Genomic DNA, 15,073 nt, shown 5'->3' with positions numbered 1-15,073 from the left:
TGGGCACACCAGTGCTCTAGGGCAGCCTCTCCTCATCCCAGGACCATCCCTACTCACAGCCACAGTCTGTGCAGCTTTTATTTCAATCAGAAGTAATCAAATCTATGTACAGTCTAAAAACAATAGAAAAGGTGAGTAAAAAAGTCCTGTAGTCCATCAGGAATGGGGATGGAGGGTGGACCGGGCAAGCATTATACCTGGAGTGTAGAGAGAGGGTCTGGGCACTGTTCTGGCAGCAATGATGACAGAGCCAGACAGAGGGAGACTCGCCGGGTGCAGGATCAGGACAGTGCCTGGCCAGGTGCGCCTGCCCGCCTATCCCCTAATAGGCAGGCAGAGACCCTGAGACCAGCCTGGCTTAGACAGGCCTAGGGTGGGCCCAGAAGAAGTCAAGACCTGGCCTGGATTCTGTCAGCAAGTCCAAACCTGTAGAGGAAGGGCTCTGTTTCAGGTGCCCCTCTGGCCATCCTGCCCCAATACCACCTGCCGTTTATAGCTGCCCTCCACCGTCACCTGCCCGGGGCTCCTGGCTCCTCACCCCCAATACCCTGCTCTCCAGGTGCAGTCAGCCCCTTTGGATGGCCCCAGCCAAGGCTCTGACCTTCACAGTGCTGTCCACGGCCCCTGAGAAGAGCCGGCCCCGGGACACGGCCAGTGCAGTTACACTGCCCTGGTGACGCAGCAGGGTCTGGGTGCAGATCATGTTGTCCATACTCCAGACCTGGGGGCACATAAGACATGAGGACTGCCAGGCCGGGCTACCCACCCGGAGCCTCCCACTGTCACCAGGCCAGCACGAACCCTGAGAGACCGATCATAGGATGCGCTGAAGACTTTGGTCTGGTCTGGTGTTGAGATGACTGCCAGGGCATACACGGTGCCGACGTGGCCTGTCAGGGTCCGAACCTGCTCCTTGGACTCGATGTCCCATACCTGAAGTGATGGCACAGGCAGGTCAGAGACACAGATGGGAGAGGACAGGGGCCCAGAGCCAGGCCTTGCCCCTAGGTGTCCACCCTTACGTGGATGAGGTTCTCGTAGGTGCCACAGACAATGTGGTGATTCGTCACGGCGATGGAGTACACGCTGCCACCAGATGTCTGTAGGACATGGATGCAGTCGAGGGTCCGGATATCCCAGATCTATGGGCAAGTGCAGAACACTTGGTCGTAGGCCAGCGTCTCTGGGGCTTCAGATGTGGGCAGCCCACCCACCACCCAGGTTGTGTGTGAGGGTCTCCCTGTCCCAGTGGGAAGGGGGCAGGGCAGTGCTGGTACAGGGAGGGGCCCTGCCACTAGGAAGGTGGCAAAGGGGTACCTTGATTGTCTGGTACGAGCCACTGTACAGGTAGCTCTGGGCAGCCACCAGGGCCCGCACCCAGTGGTTTAGGCCTGTTAGCTCCTTCTTCAGCTTCAGCTCAGTGCCCACAATGTCCCAGACCTGTGAGAACGTTGTCAGCATGGGCTGGGTGGCCAGGCATCCGGCACCCCAATGCCTGGCGCCCGCACACACACTGCCTTGCCTGACCTTGATGGCCTTCAGGGAACCACTGAAGAGCATGTTGTGAGAGGAGACCAGCGTGCACACCGGGTTGTCATGGGCCCGGATCGTGTTCACCTTCTGCAGGTTCTGGATATCCCACACCTGGTGGGTGGAAGGACAGGAGCCTCAGCACCAGCCCTGCTGCCCTGAGCCCAGACCCCAGTGTGCCTGGGACTCCCAGATACCAATACGTGTCCTGGACGCCCCACGGGCCCTACTCACAATGATAGTGCAGTCTGCGGAGCCGCTGTAGAGCTTGCACCTGGGGAGGCAAAGCTAAGGTGTCAGGGCAGAAGGCACTGTCCTCACTGACATTGCCCTGCAGGCCAAGGTAGCACTGGCCACCAGGCATCAGCAGGTTGGGCACTGCCAAGGCCACTGCCGCCTCCTTGGGCCCAGTCTTAGTGTTTTGGCCTCAGTGAGGGATGCTGGAAGTGGAGGCCCAAATCCTGGTGCCTGCCTGGCAAGTGCCGAGCTGGGAGGTAATTACCCAGTTAGCACTGCTGGCAGTTAAGCTGCTACTTCTTGTGATTGAGAATCCACCCGCTGCCCGCCCCCCCCCCCCCCCCCCCTGCTCTTACTCATGCCCAAATACACCACCTCATTACCCGAGACAGGAGGGAAGGTCTAGAAAGGGCCACCCTGGGGGCATGGAGGTGGCTGAGCCAGCTGTTGTGTGGTCCTGTCCCCGAGCTGTGCCCATGCCAGAGATAGCTGAGCTCCTGCCTCCACTCTATGATGGCCCACCTCTGTCCTCTAGCTGTCTGAGGCACCCAGGGCCAGGGCTATGTTTTGTGAATGCACATCGTCAGAGATGCAGGGCCCACGTTACCAACGAGATGCCACCTTGCTCAAGGTCACAAGTGCCTCACAGGAGAGGCAGACACATGTGGGCTATACAGGCTTGAGCTCACCATCCATGGGGCAGTAGCATGGGGTCTCATGTCCCCAGCTCCATGTGGGCCCGTGGACAGTGGGTACACACATACACTCACCCCTGGATGCAGAGTGCCAGCACAATGCCATCATGGCCCTCCAGTGTCTTCTGACACTTGTAGGTAGTACATGTGTCCCACACCTGCAAAGACCAGGGTCAAGGTGGGTCCCACAAGATCAGCCAGGTGCCAGGGGTGGCACGGTGGGAATGAGGAAGCAAGCCATCCTCAGAAAGCCCTGCCTATAAGAGGAAGACCCGCCCACGGCCAGGACCCACCCTTCACCTGCCAGGCTACAGAGCCCACCCAGGCAGGATCCCACCCACCTTGATGGTCTTGTCAGAAGAGCCACTGAAGAGCAGGTCCCCCATGGAGTAGACACAGAGACACCAGACAGGGCCCTGGTGGCCCACAAAGGTTCCTTTGCACTTGAAGATCTGCTGCGGGTCGTAGGCTGCGGAGACAGGAGCTGTGAGAGACGTGGGGGGGCCTTGGGGACCGTGGTGGGGCAGCAGGGGGCCCATACTCACATCCTAGGATGCCCATGTTCAGCCGTGCATTGATGTGGGACAATTCATCCTGCAAGGCCAAGAGTGGAGGGCATGGTGGCTGTGGCTCCACAGCACCCCTGCCCGCCAGCCTGAGGTGCAGCAGCAGCCCTCCCCACCCGACACCTGATCCTGAGCAGGGCAAGCCTTCCGTTGGGGCCCAATCAGGGGGATAGTCCTGTGTCCCCCACACCACCCAACCTTCCTGTCTCTGTCTCTCGCCCGCTCACGTTCAACATGGATGCGTCCCTCCGGAACTCCATGAGGTCCTCGCTCAGCTTGCTCTGGTTTTCATCCAGGACATCTGGGCGGCAGGGCAGAGGGTGTCAAGGACCAGGAGAAGGAGCTGCACCCCCATCCCTCCTGGGCTGGGCTCTCACCGAACTTGAGCTCCAGGCTCTTCTCCAGCTGGTCAATCTTCTCGGAGAGCTTGCCCAGCATGGAGCGCAGGAAGGCGATCTCCTGGTCCTTCTGGGCCAGTGCCACGTGCATCTCGTGGAAGCGGTCATCCGTCTGCTGGAGGAACTCCTTCAGGCCCTCAAAGCGGCAGGTCTCCAGGTGCGTCTCATACGTGTCCTGGTTCCCGATGAACGTGCACCTGGAGCGACAGGATGGCTGCCTGCCCCTTTGCTCACCTGCCCGCCCATCAGGACCCTCCCCTCGGCCTCCCCAACCCTAAAAATCTCTCTTGAATCTCACTTTTGTGCCCACTGCACCCAAGATGGGCCACCATGCCCTCCACACCTGCACGCCCGCCCATCTCTCCTGCTCCCATCAGCACCCAGCACCCAGCAGGCCACTATGCAAGGAATATCCAATCACTCTACTCCTGCTCAAAGCTGCTCAAGTGGCTCCTCCACACCCCTCATCGGCGCGCCTCTTTCCCCTCCACCTCCCCTCTGCTCTCAGCTCTGGCCATGTGTTCAAGTCCACCCCTGCTGGTCCGGCTGTTGGAAGCCCTTGCCCTGGTCTTTGCCTGGCTTATGCCCACACATAGGTTAGTGCTCATCTCACCCCTTCCCTGACCACCCTCCACTCCCCGAATGCTCTGACCCGTGTTCCCATGGGACTTTGATCTCTCCTTGGAAGCACCTGTACCTCCGTTTGTAATTACACAGTCGACGGTGTGGCTCCGCTAAGGTCCATCTCCCCAGGGACCCTGGCTGTCTCCCCAGTGCCCGGCACACAGGTGGATCTCAACAAAGGTTTGCTGAAGGAGGGACCGTGAACGCCAGCCCAGGCCCACCCACCCTCCTGCCCACCCGCCCCTGCCCGAGGACGGCCCCCTTGAGCCCACCCCCGCCCACTCACCCGTACTTGGAGTGGGGACACTTGATGTGCTCGCACTCCTTGAGATGGGCCTCCAGGTTCATCTTGAGAAGGGGCGGGCAGTTGGGGTTGTTGGGGCACCGCACAGGCCTGTAGTCACAGCTGCTCTCGTGGTCCCTGTGGGAGACAAGACGCAGAACAGCTGAGTCCCCAGAGGCACCATTTTTAGCACCCTGACCGGTGGGGAGCTGGGGGCCAATGGGGGCACTTACTTCCGGGCACTGAGCTTAATGGTGAAGGGGCACCCTCGGGGGTCCACCTCAAAGACAGTGGGCTTCCCGACCCCCACTGCCCGACAGCCATGCTTGCAGTGGATGGAGAGCTCCCCGATCTGCTCGGCCACGGCAATGTTGTTCACCACCACCGTCAGCTTGGCGTTGTCCACAGGACACTTCTCTGGAGGGGAGGACATGCTGACCCCATGGCCCGCCCAGCCAGCCCCTCCCCTGGAAGCTCTGCCCAGGGCACTGTGGCCAGGCTTTGCAGGGGCGAGTGGCTTGGAACCTGCTCCCACTGCTGGTGGGTTGAGCCTGTTGGGGGCTTGATCTACCCGTCTACTGCCCTTCTGAGATGCCCAGAACAGGAAGGGGGTCACCAAAAATGCCCACTGGGTGAGTGAAGGCCTCTCAGCTGACCCGAGAGTGTGAGACAGGGCCAAGAGGACTGGAGGCAGAGCAGGAGGGAACCCAGCCCTGGGCCCAGCAGGGATGCCCGGATGCTACTAAAGTTGGAGATGGTGAGGCAGCAGCCTTGACAGTGAGGGCGGCCTCCACCAGGGAGAGCGGGTGCAGAGCCCTTACTGCTCTGCTGGTCCACGCCTTGAGCCTGGCCCGAGTGCAGCCAGGGGCCGCCACCCACAGCAGAGACGCTTTGTGCAGGCCTAGGGAGAAGCTGCTATGCAACCAGGGGCACCGTCAGTGCTAGAGCTGGGCTGGGACCTCCCTCGAGGGGCCCTCCCCCAGCTGGGGAACAAGGTGCCCAGGCCTGGGCCTGAAAGGGCCCTACCTGACTTCAAGGCACATCTTCGACAGAATGTATGCTGTGGAAACAATGGGTAGAGTTGGGGCATGGCCGTAGTCACCCCTACCCCGTGCCCCTGCAGAGGGCACCTGCTGGGCAGCCAGACCAGGCCTATGACCAAGGCCCAGGTTCCAATGGATGGGCTGGCAGCCCACGCAGCCCCGAGGTGCATAGGTCATGGAGGGGACAGGCAGCCTCACCCCACAGGTGGTGATCACGGGGTCCTTGAACACACTGCAGCACAGCTGGCAGCACAGCTTCACCGAGAGCTGCTCGGCAAACACCAGTGGCTCCTAGAACCAGGGAGGGCAGGTGAGGGCAGGCCCCGGGGTGCTGACATGGGTCGGGGAACCCAGCCCCCCTCACAGGCCTGGGCTACCCTCTCAGTGTAGAGGCACCACAGCTGGGGTGTGTCCCAAGAGGAGCCTGCTAAGGCCAAGGGCTAGACCTGAACTTGAGGGTGGCCAAGCAGGGAGGACTCCTCCAGCCGTGTCCTCGGCCTGCCAGCACCTACCCTCTACCTGGGATGGCAACAAGAAAGGGCCCCACATGGGTTCCTGAAGCTGGTCCCTGGGCAGCGCCCTGGGGTTGGGGACCTGGCCTGGGGTCCTTGATGTGGATCAGACAAGTTGGAGGGCTCTGACGAGGCCCTATCACCCCCTCATTGTGCCTAAGGGGAAAGTGCCCCCTGACCACGGCCACAGGACAGTAAGGGTCCTTTGGGACCATCGGCACTGAGCCCACCCCGTGACCCCCACACCTACCGGCTCCTCCTCCTCCTCAGGCAGCGAGAACGTGGAGCGCAGGGACATGCTGGACTCGGAGTGCAGGGAGCGAACGGAGATGGCAGAGTCCGAGCGGCGTGGGGTGCTGATGGGGGGCTGCAGCATGGAGACAGACACCCGTCAGCCAGGAGGAGGGCGGGGCCCAGCCCCTGAGTACACTGAGGGCCACACCATCCTAGCGGGTGCTCACTCAGGCTGCAGGGACTGCGGCGTGTGTCCCGGGAGCCAGCGCAATGCCCAGGCCCCCCTGCCCAGGGCCCAGGCCCTGTCGGGCCGCCCACTCACGTCTGCCAGCTTTCTTTGTGTAAATGGAGACTTCCTGCTATTCAATTCTGTGAGGACACGCTAGCCCTGCTTCCTGCTTCCCGTGAGGGAGTGCGGGCTGCACAGGGGGCATCTCCAGCAGCCAATCCCAAGGCAGCGGCAGCCCTGGACTGCTGGAGCGAAGGGAATGGAAGGCTGGCCGGAAGAGGCTCCAGGTCCGCCTGGCCTCCCTGGCCGGGGACACTGGGGCAGGCAAGTGAGGCTCCAAGGGAAGGCTGGACATCCTAAAACCCTGGCCAGCCTTCGAGTGCAGGAGAGATGGCCACGGGTGCCGGCCTCTGCCAGAGCCACCAAAGGTGAGGATTTGGGGGAATCCTGGGGTGGGGGCTGTCCCTTCCTCCCCTCCAGGCCTGGAACCCTCCAGAAGAGATCCTCCAAGAGCCATTGCTCCCACACTCCTCCTCTCATGCTGAGAAGCCTCATTCATGAGCCATAAACCTTCTGCCTCCACAGGCCCCTCCCCGTCCTGGCAGCTCTGGGGCCCAGTTGCCTCTGAGCCTCTGTGGGTGTGGGAGCTGTTGGAACCAACCCCTCCCCACCAGCCGTGTGCTGGACCCACCAGGGACAGAGGGAGGCTTGGCCAGGTGCTGCCAGCTCTTCACAGAGGCCTGGCCAGTTCCAGGGGCCGGCTTTCCCAAGTGAGGGCAGCAGACACCCGTGCCCCTGGTGTGCCCACAGAAGCACCTCCCTCACCAGTGCTGTGCCCACCTCCCTTCACAGCATCCCAAGTGGTGAGTTTGCATGGAAACGCCGCATGAGAAACCAGGGGAAAGTCAGAGGAAGTGAGTCAAACCATCCCCATGGGCAGCATGGAAACCAGAGAGCAAGAGCAGGTCCAGACAGGAGCTGAGCCAAGCAAGCCAGGCCCGGCCTGGCTCCGCTCTCCACTGCCTGCCCGCCCTCCTCGGTGAGGGGGCGACACTGTCAACCACCCAGGGCAGTGGAGGGGCAGCCTGCGGGGGCCCAGCAGCCATCAGAGAAGGTGCCCAGGTGGCCATGGCCTCAGGGCCCTCACAGCACATTTCCACCTCTTTCGAGCCAAGATCATAACCACACACACAGGAAATTTGCTTCCTGGGAGGCCTGGATGGGAGGGTAGGCCTTCTGATCCCAGCCACACTCCTGTGGGCCAGTCAGGGGTTGTGCAGACGGAGGCAGGAAGAACTGGGGGGAGTGGAGCAGTTGTGTGACTTGTCCTTATGAAGGCCTAGTGCAGTGCCTGGCACACAGTGTGCTTGTTCATGTAATCAAAAAAACTCCTTTCTTCCCATCACATAGGGAACAAAGGCCTGGCAGCTCAACGTGAGAGGCCGGGAGGGTAGGGGAGCCAGGAGGGTCTGTCAGGGGCCACCGCCAAGGGGAAGCAGAAAGCAGGGCACAGGCCAGGACAGTGGCAAGAGGGCTCAAGCGTGCTCGTGTCCCCCCACGTCCCCTCCAGCTGAACCAGTCCTTGCTTCCCCCAGCAGGTCCAGAGCCCAGCAACAAGTGTCAGTGGACAGACAGGAGGGCGTGTCCACTATGATCCCAGCCACACGGCCTGGGCACCGACAGCAGGGTCCACTCTGCCTTGAACCCTTTTCTCGCTCTGCCGACCAGCAGTAGGGGACTCTCCGGCTTCCCCGCAGTCAGCACGGGCCTTGCAGGCCCCCTCTGCTGACCCTGTCTTCCTTCCCCACCTGCTGGGGCCCATCTCCCTCATCAGGAGCCCCTGCTCAGGGCTCCTGCCTCCACCTGGCACCCACCCCTCATCCTCCACTTGGGCAGCTCAGGGGCTTAAAAAATGGGGATCAGACTGAACGTTCTGTGGCTCCCACCCACTCAAGATGGAGCCACACACACCACACCCTGGCCCAGCAGTCCCTGGCGGCTGCCTCTCCATGAATCCAGCCTGGTGCTCAGGTCTCAGGGGTGCACACGTGCTAGCCTAGCCCTCTGTCCCCCAGCTCACTTCCCACGACAGACTGTAGCTAAGGGCTTCTGGAGGCTGAGCAACCCACCCTCAGCTTCTACTGGGATCCTGCCCCGGGGGGATGAGTGAGACCCAGACCTACCATGCTGTCCTCCTCATCCCGAGGGGAGTAGGCCAGGGTGCTGGAGGAGGAGGGCGTCCTGCGGTGCTGTTTGTATGTGCTGGTCCCATCCGCTGCCGAGAAAAGAGGGCCAGGATGCCGTGAGTGTGGGCCACAGAGGGAGGCCTGACTTAGCGTGCCCACGCTGGCTCCCACTGCCTCCTTCTGGATTTGAGGGCACCTTGGCTAGGGCTGGGCTGGGGGGCAACGGGAAGTATACAGGGCTCAGCATGAACCGGCCCTGTCCGTCCGTGAGAGCCCCGGCCTGCTCTGTGGACCATCCCTAGCTCTCAGCCCTCCGCAGGGCCGGGCAGGCGGGGAGGGACCGGCTCAGGCGGCTCTCCAGGTCTAATCGCTGCGGCTCCCGGGCAGACTGGGGGTGATGGTGGACGGGTCTTCTCTCAGGCTCTGCCAGCAGCTCCCAGCACCCAGCCGGCCCTGGGGCCACTTTGCCCAGCTGAGGCTTGAGGTCAACACCTGAGCGATTACACCGAGGGTCAACGGTAGGAGCTGGGATAGCGTCTTACCTGACCCTCGAGGTAACTCAGCCGAGTGGGTTATCAGGCAGCCTCAGTCCATAGAGGAAACTGAGGCGTGGAGAGGTCTGAAGCTCCTCAGCTGGCATATGGAGAGGCCAAGACGGCAGCTCCTTTCCCACCTCCTCCCCTGGCTCCACCACAACCCGGAACTGCCCACCAGCCTTCTTGCTTCCTCCAGGGAAGGCAGCTGGACGCTCTCGCCCTCCTCCTGCTGCCCGTCACCCTGGCTGCCCTAAGAAGGCACTGGTCAGGGGCCTCCCTCATAGCCCTGCAGGCGGCAGCCAGAGGCTAGGAATGGCTGCCACTGGCCTCAGGCCCCAGCCGGGCCCAGATGTCACAACCACCAGCGCTAAAGGCCTGGGTTTATGATTCAGGCTTCGACAGGCTGCCCTGTGACTGGGCCTCCCCCGTGTGCAATGAGGGGCCGGACAAGGCAACTGGTCATGCCCAGCTCTGGCCCATCCCTGCCGCCGAGGGGGCTGCTGGGCGGGAAGGAAGCGCAAGGTGGGCCTGTCATTCACTGCCGGGGAGCTGTCACCTCTGTGACAAGGCTGTGCCATCTCCACAGGTAGATGGGGATTAAGAAAATTACTTGGGTGATGAAGTTAGAGGTGAGGTTTATTTTTCTCCTTCGGGAAAGCATGCCTAAGGAGAAAAGAAGGCGCTTCCAGAGCCCCTGAGGATGTCACCAGCGATGCAGAGGCGCTGGTGTGAGCAGGTGTATGCAGTGGCCCTGTGACCACACCGCCACATGATCAGAGGAAACCAGGGAAAAGCAATGAGAAAACCAAGTAGCAGCTAGTGTGCTCCTACGAGGGGCCAAGGGCCTGACAGGAGGGGCCCACCGCCCTCGTGACTCTGGGAAGGGAGCTGTACCCTCTCATCCACAACCTCCTCGAACACACTAGCTGTGGGATCGGACTTGAGAAAGGACCCATGAGCACTTCTCCCTACCCGTGCCTGCGAGGAGCCGGGGCAGGCATGAGCGGGGGTCACTGTGACAAGGGCCAGGTGTGCATGGGGCGCCGGGGAAGGTGGGACAGCCCTCCCTAGGCAGGTGATGAGCAAGGCACCAGAAAGAAGGAGCAAGGGGAGGCCGGAGGGCGGGGACACAGCGGCAAGAGCAGGGCCACAGGGAGCAAAATGTCAGACTCCTGCCCGGGGGGGGGGGGGGGTGCTGAACCAAGCTGCCAGCTCCCACTCCCGACCCCACCGCACCCCACCCCACCCCACCCCACCAAGAAGGGCCCCACAGGGGCCCAGACTCTGCCTCGCTGGACTGGCCCGGCCTCACAGGCTCACCTTTGGTGATAGTGGTGACAGCTGAAAAGGCGGGCCCGAAGGTCGTTTCCATTCTGGTCTGGAAAGAGAACTGATGAGACTTGTGGACTCCAGAGAGAACACGGACACACGTGGACATGCCATGACATGCTTTCACACTCACACACCATGTGTACACATCACAGACACACCACACACACACACATCACAGCCTGCCCACCGGACCTCCACGTGGGGAGCAGACTGCTCTGGAAGCTCTACTGGGGGAACCCGGACCTACGGGGGGTACACAAAAAGCAGACCCTTACTCATGGGGTGTCCCTTACCCCGGAGGCGACGTCTGGGGTGGGAAGATTGGCAGGTCCCCCAGAGAAGCGGTTGTACCAGGCGCTGTTGCCCAAGCTCATGCTCTAGAGAGGCATCTAGGGTCCTCCGGCAGCGTCTCCTGTGGGGGGGCACAAGGAGGGGCTTTAGAGATGGTGGCCAGACCCGTCAGCTGGCCAGGGCTGCTCCACACAGCAGCCTGCTCTGACCAGTCACCACAGGCACACCTCCACCTTTCTCCATCGCCAGTACCGACAAGGGCAGTCCATCCGGGCAGCTCCTTCCTCCCCTCCCTCCCGTCCCAGGTGTGACAGGCCTGAGGCAGGGAGGAGGCCCTGGGTGCAGGCAGGCAACGGGCACTCCGTTTTACTTTCCTTTAAGGCTTAACCCTTCGGAAATGCCCACCAGCTTCAACCCAGAGGTGGAGAGCCCCCACCCAAGCTCTGTCTGCTCCTCCGGGTCTGAGGGCCAAATGTCCCCGGGGCCAAGGCTGGGCACACAGTGGCCAGGTTACATGCCGAGCGCCTGCCACCATGGCAGAGACACTGGCCATGCCCTAGAGGGCCTACTGGGTGCTGTGCCTGGAGCCCAGCTCCTCACAAGCCTCGTCACATAAAGAAAGCCCTTCTGCCGAAACCGGTTTGGCTCAGTGGATAGAGCGTCGGCCTGTGGACTGAAAGGTCCCAGGTTCGATTCCGGTCAGGGGCATGTACCTGGGTTGCGGGCACATCCCCAGCGGGAGATGTGCAGGAGGCAGCTGATCGATGATTCTCTCTCATCGATGTTTCTAACTCTTTATCTCTCTTCCTTCCTCTCTGTAAAAAATCAATAAAATATATATTTAAAAAAAAAAAAAAAAAAAGAAAGAAAGCCCTTCTGGGCAGGGGCAGGGAGGGACCGAGAAAGGAGCCAACCCTTCACCCTGTGCAGGTCACCCACCTGGAAACAAAGGACACCCTCTTGCCCCCCAACTGTGTGACTCCAATCTCAGGGATTGGAGGCAGGGAGAAGGCAAAGTGTGAACCCTCCCAGGATGCCAACGATCCCACCCCCAGAAGAGGGGGACCAGAGTGGCCAGGAGCACCGGCCAGGCCCGGGCATCCTGTAGAAGAGGGAAGATTAGAGATACTGATGACAGCCGGGAGACTGCTCTACTGCCAGCCGGCGCCCACCCTCCAGTGGTCTTCCTACCGCCATGACACACAGCAGTCTGTAGGCAGGAGCCCCGCCTGCCCCCACTGGGATAGAGTCGGTTGTGTTGAGCCACAGGAACAGGCTTGAAGCTGGGCTCCCCATGGGGAGGGAGGCCAGACTCATTCTGCTCCCAGTGGAAGGCCCCTGAGCCCCCCCACACTGTGGGAGAAGGTGGGAGACACACTGTGAGGTGAGTACAGCATGGAGGGCAACTGCACAGTCCAGCTGGTTCTGTCATTTCCTCCATCAGGCCCTCCTGACCTGGCCGATCTGGCAATGGCTCCCTCCCTACACACCCTGGCAACGCACTGTGACCTAGGGTCTGCCCGGGGTTCTCCATGCGGGTCTCAGGGAGGGGGCTGGCTCCTGAGCCCTGAGTCCCCTCACTGTGCTCAGGAGCTACCTGCCATCCCTGCTGTCTCCTTGTCCCTCTCTCCCCGTCTGCCTCTTCAAATGCCACCTGCAATGCCACCCTCCCAGCCTTCCTGCCTCAGTCCTCCTCGGGAAGGCTCTCGGACCCTGAAGTTGGCACTGACACCAGGCACTACCCCTACCCCGGGTTCTGAATGCCCTTTGGGTCCAGGGAGATAGGGAGTCCTGAGAGTTTGGCCAAAGCCTCCCCATCTGTCCACCGCTCCCCCTGCTGTGCCACAGACCAGGCTCTCTAGTGGCTTGTCCTCTGGGGACAGGCAGAGTCTCCTGAGAGTGGGCAGTGCCACGCTCTCAGGCAGAGGTGTGACTATGGGCTGTCCGGGAGCCTCACCTCCAGCACCGCTGCTGGTGTCACCCTGCTTTGTGTAAGAACACCTTGCCAGGGTGAGGTCCAGAGAGCTCAGAGGAGGAGCTCCAGGACTCAACCAGCAGGTGGAAAGGCTCCGCCTTCTCAGGAAACCCAAGGTTCACTCGTGTCTCAGCACCACAGGGCAGAGAGGAGGTGGACCCACAGGGAGGTCACTAGCTGAATCGACCTGCATTTACAATCCCTCTGCTCCCTCCACTGCAAGCTCCCAGGGCCAAAAGGCCAGCTGATGGCTCCAGTGAGCAGTGCCTGAGGTCCGGGGCCAGGACACCAGCAGGCATTCCCCCTGGGACCACGGCCAGCCCGCCAGCCCACCAGCCCCGATGGGTCCAGCCTGCCCAAGTGCAGTCTGGGAGAGCAGGCGGCTGGCTGTCCCTCGCTATAAAATGAAGTAAACAGAAAGGCATGCGGGGCTCACTGGAAAGTCCCGGGAGGCCAATAGCGGCCAGGCCCACAGCCCTGACACATAAGCTGGTGAGGCACCTACAAGATTGGCCCACCAGTCAAGCTGAGCCAGGCAAGGAGGGAGGGAACCGCTTCCGGGTTCACACGGGTTCGGCATACAGGCCCAGCCAGGGACTGGGGTGGGGGACCCAGTGCTGCAGTCCAGCACCCCTCATCAGTATGCCCCGCCCAGCCCTGAACACAGTGACTGCTTGCTAAACATCCCAGAATTGAGCAAGATGCTCTCAGCCCGGTCCCCCAAGGGCTGCATTTTGCAATAACAGTCTTCCCCTTATGGTGTCTTCCGGCCCTGCAGGCCCAAACCCCAGCTATGGGAACGCTGGGCCCAGCTGTCCTGGGGATGTGCCCTCCGCCACCCCCAGGGCAGGAGACCGCTTCCCCACCCCATAGTCAGCCTGAGGCTCTCGGGCTGTCAGAAAGTGGCATCTAGAGCAAGAGTCCTCACTGCCTGAAGGCCTGGTCTCGGCCAAGCTGGAAAAGCCTTGGGCTGAGCAGGCTAGGGAACCCTGGGTGAGGGTGGGGAGGGTGAGAAAGGCTTTCCTCCCCTCAGCTCCCTCCAAGCCTCCACCCGGCCTGTTTCCAGAGGGCCTCAGGGTAGCCCAGGGGAGGGGCCCAAGGATCTTTGTCTACCCAGGTCCATATCCAAGGGGCTCCTGGCCCTGGGAGGAGGGGGCGGCCGGGAGTCCCTTGGATATGGACATAAGAAACCAGAGAGTCACCTGCAATGCTCTAGCCCCTCTTTAGGCAAGCCCCCACCAGACCCCTTCTCTGAGCAGCCTGCATGGGAGGGCAGGCCAGCTAGTTGGGAACCTCTCCCCAGCCCACCCCTGGAGAGAGCCTATGATCTGCTGCCCCCCAGCGGGGTTGTGGATCAGGTGTAGCTGGAGTTCCCGCCCACTTGGGTCCTGTGGCTAGTAGCCAGGGGAGTGGGAGGCCCAGGCTGGCCATGCTGAAGTCAGGGGCAGTGGGGTGGCCAGATGCAGGTCCCCACTAGGGACCAAGCCTTGCCTTGAGGCAGCTCCGCGAGCACCCCCAGGCCTTTGCACATCTTGCTCCCTCTGCCCGGCATGCTCCTCAAGCAACTTCCAGGGCAGTCTGCTTTCTATAGGTCCCCCAACCCACCCCAAACCTTTCAGGAGCCTTCTGTACTCTCTCCGCGCCCTGTTTCTTTCATAGCACCTACCACAGTCTTCATGAATTTGTCTTGTGTATTATCAGCCCTACGCCCTCTCTAGATCACCGGTTGTCAAGAGGGGAGGATTTTGTCCCCCAGGAGATGTTTGACAACATCTGGAAGACATTTCTGGTTGTCACAACGGGGTTGGGAAAGGTTACTGGTATCTACCGGGTGGAGACCAGGGATGTGGCTTAACACTCTAAAAGGCACAGCGGAGAATGATTGGCGCTGAGTGTCAACAGTGACGGGGGTAAGAAATCCTTCCCTAGAAGAGCCTCTGAGAACTGCGATCCTGCTCTCCACGGTCTTCCGGCGCCTACAACAGTGCCGGGCACACCGGCGGCGCTCAATAAACGCAGGAAGAAGGAATGAATAAAGAGGAAGAAGAAAAAAGAATGGAGCGCGCGATGGGCCAGCTGACAGTCAAAGAAAGGGAAAGGAGCGGAGACCCCGTTTCGTGTCAGCTCCGTCCCCCCAGGCTCAACCCTTCGCCGACCCCGAAGCACCCGCCCCCGCCCCACCGTGCGGCTCCGGGGCGTGAGCCCCCGGCCGGGCGCGCCGCGGGGACACTCACCCGCCCGCCGCCGCCTCCCGGGAGTGGCAGCGCCACCCTCCCTCTTCATCGTGCCCCCACGGCCGCCGGCTTGGAAAGGGACTGGACGCGCGAGCCGGAAGTGCTCAGGCGCGGAGCCCGACGGGACTTGTAGTTCTCCGGCTCGCTCAAGGCCCGCGCAGCTGCCTC

At 61.6% G+C, this 15,073-nt stretch overlaps 1 protein-coding gene across 6 annotated transcripts; it reads right to left on the bottom strand.

The window, feature by feature from the left end:
* Positions 1-60: 60 nt before the first annotated feature.
* Positions 61-15,047, bottom strand: TRAF7 (TNF receptor associated factor 7). Of its 6 annotated transcripts, none has more exons than XM_059692756.1 (21): positions 14,906-15,047; positions 10,699-10,817; positions 10,394-10,451; positions 8,535-8,626; positions 6,139-6,255; positions 5,575-5,667; positions 5,360-5,393; positions 4,567-4,750; positions 4,343-4,471; positions 3,406-3,623; positions 3,256-3,329; positions 3,008-3,056; positions 2,804-2,931; positions 2,538-2,620; positions 1,765-1,804; positions 1,528-1,644; positions 1,318-1,440; positions 1,023-1,142; positions 802-933; positions 602-721; positions 61-426 (listed from the first exon to the last, which is right to left on the bottom strand). In XM_059692756.1, the coding sequence occupies exons 2-21, from the start codon at positions 10,777-10,779 to the stop codon at positions 412-414; spliced, it is 2,007 nt and encodes a 668-aa protein (XP_059548739.1). In that variant the 5' UTR covers positions 10,780-10,817; positions 14,906-15,047; the 3' UTR covers positions 61-411. The 6 variants fall into 6 exon arrangements, with proteins under 6 accessions (XP_059548739.1, XP_059548738.1, XP_059548740.1 ...); XM_059692755.1 differs by having other exon boundaries at positions 4,337-4,471; positions 14,906-15,046; XM_059692757.1 differs by lacking the exon at positions 14,906-15,047 and having other exon boundaries at positions 4,337-4,471; positions 10,681-10,818.
* Positions 15,048-15,073: the final 26 nt, after the last annotated feature.

This window comes from Myotis daubentonii, chromosome 4 (genome assembly GCF_963259705.1).
Source record: "Myotis daubentonii chromosome 4, mMyoDau2.1, whole genome shotgun sequence".
Classification (NCBI taxonomy): domain Eukaryota; kingdom Metazoa; phylum Chordata; class Mammalia; order Chiroptera; family Vespertilionidae; genus Myotis; species Myotis daubentonii.
The sequence above is the reverse complement of the archived record's forward strand: the minus strand, read 5'-3'. Positions and strand labels throughout refer to the sequence as shown.

Excerpts from the sequence above, each read along its gene's own strand:
- TRAF7 (XM_059692755.1), bottom strand. The coding sequence starts at position 10,779 with ATGAGCTTGGGCAACAGCGCCTGGTACAACCGCTTCTCTGGGGGACCT. Across the intron at positions 10,452-10,698 it reads CCCCAGACGTCGCCTCCGGG|ACCAGAATGGAAACGACCTT; the intron begins GTAAGGGACACC and ends TTCTCTTTCCAG. Across the intron at positions 3,624-4,336 it reads TGTCCCCACTCCAAGTACGG|GTGCACGTTCATCGGGAACC; the intron begins GTGAGTGGGCGG and ends CTGTCGCTCCAG.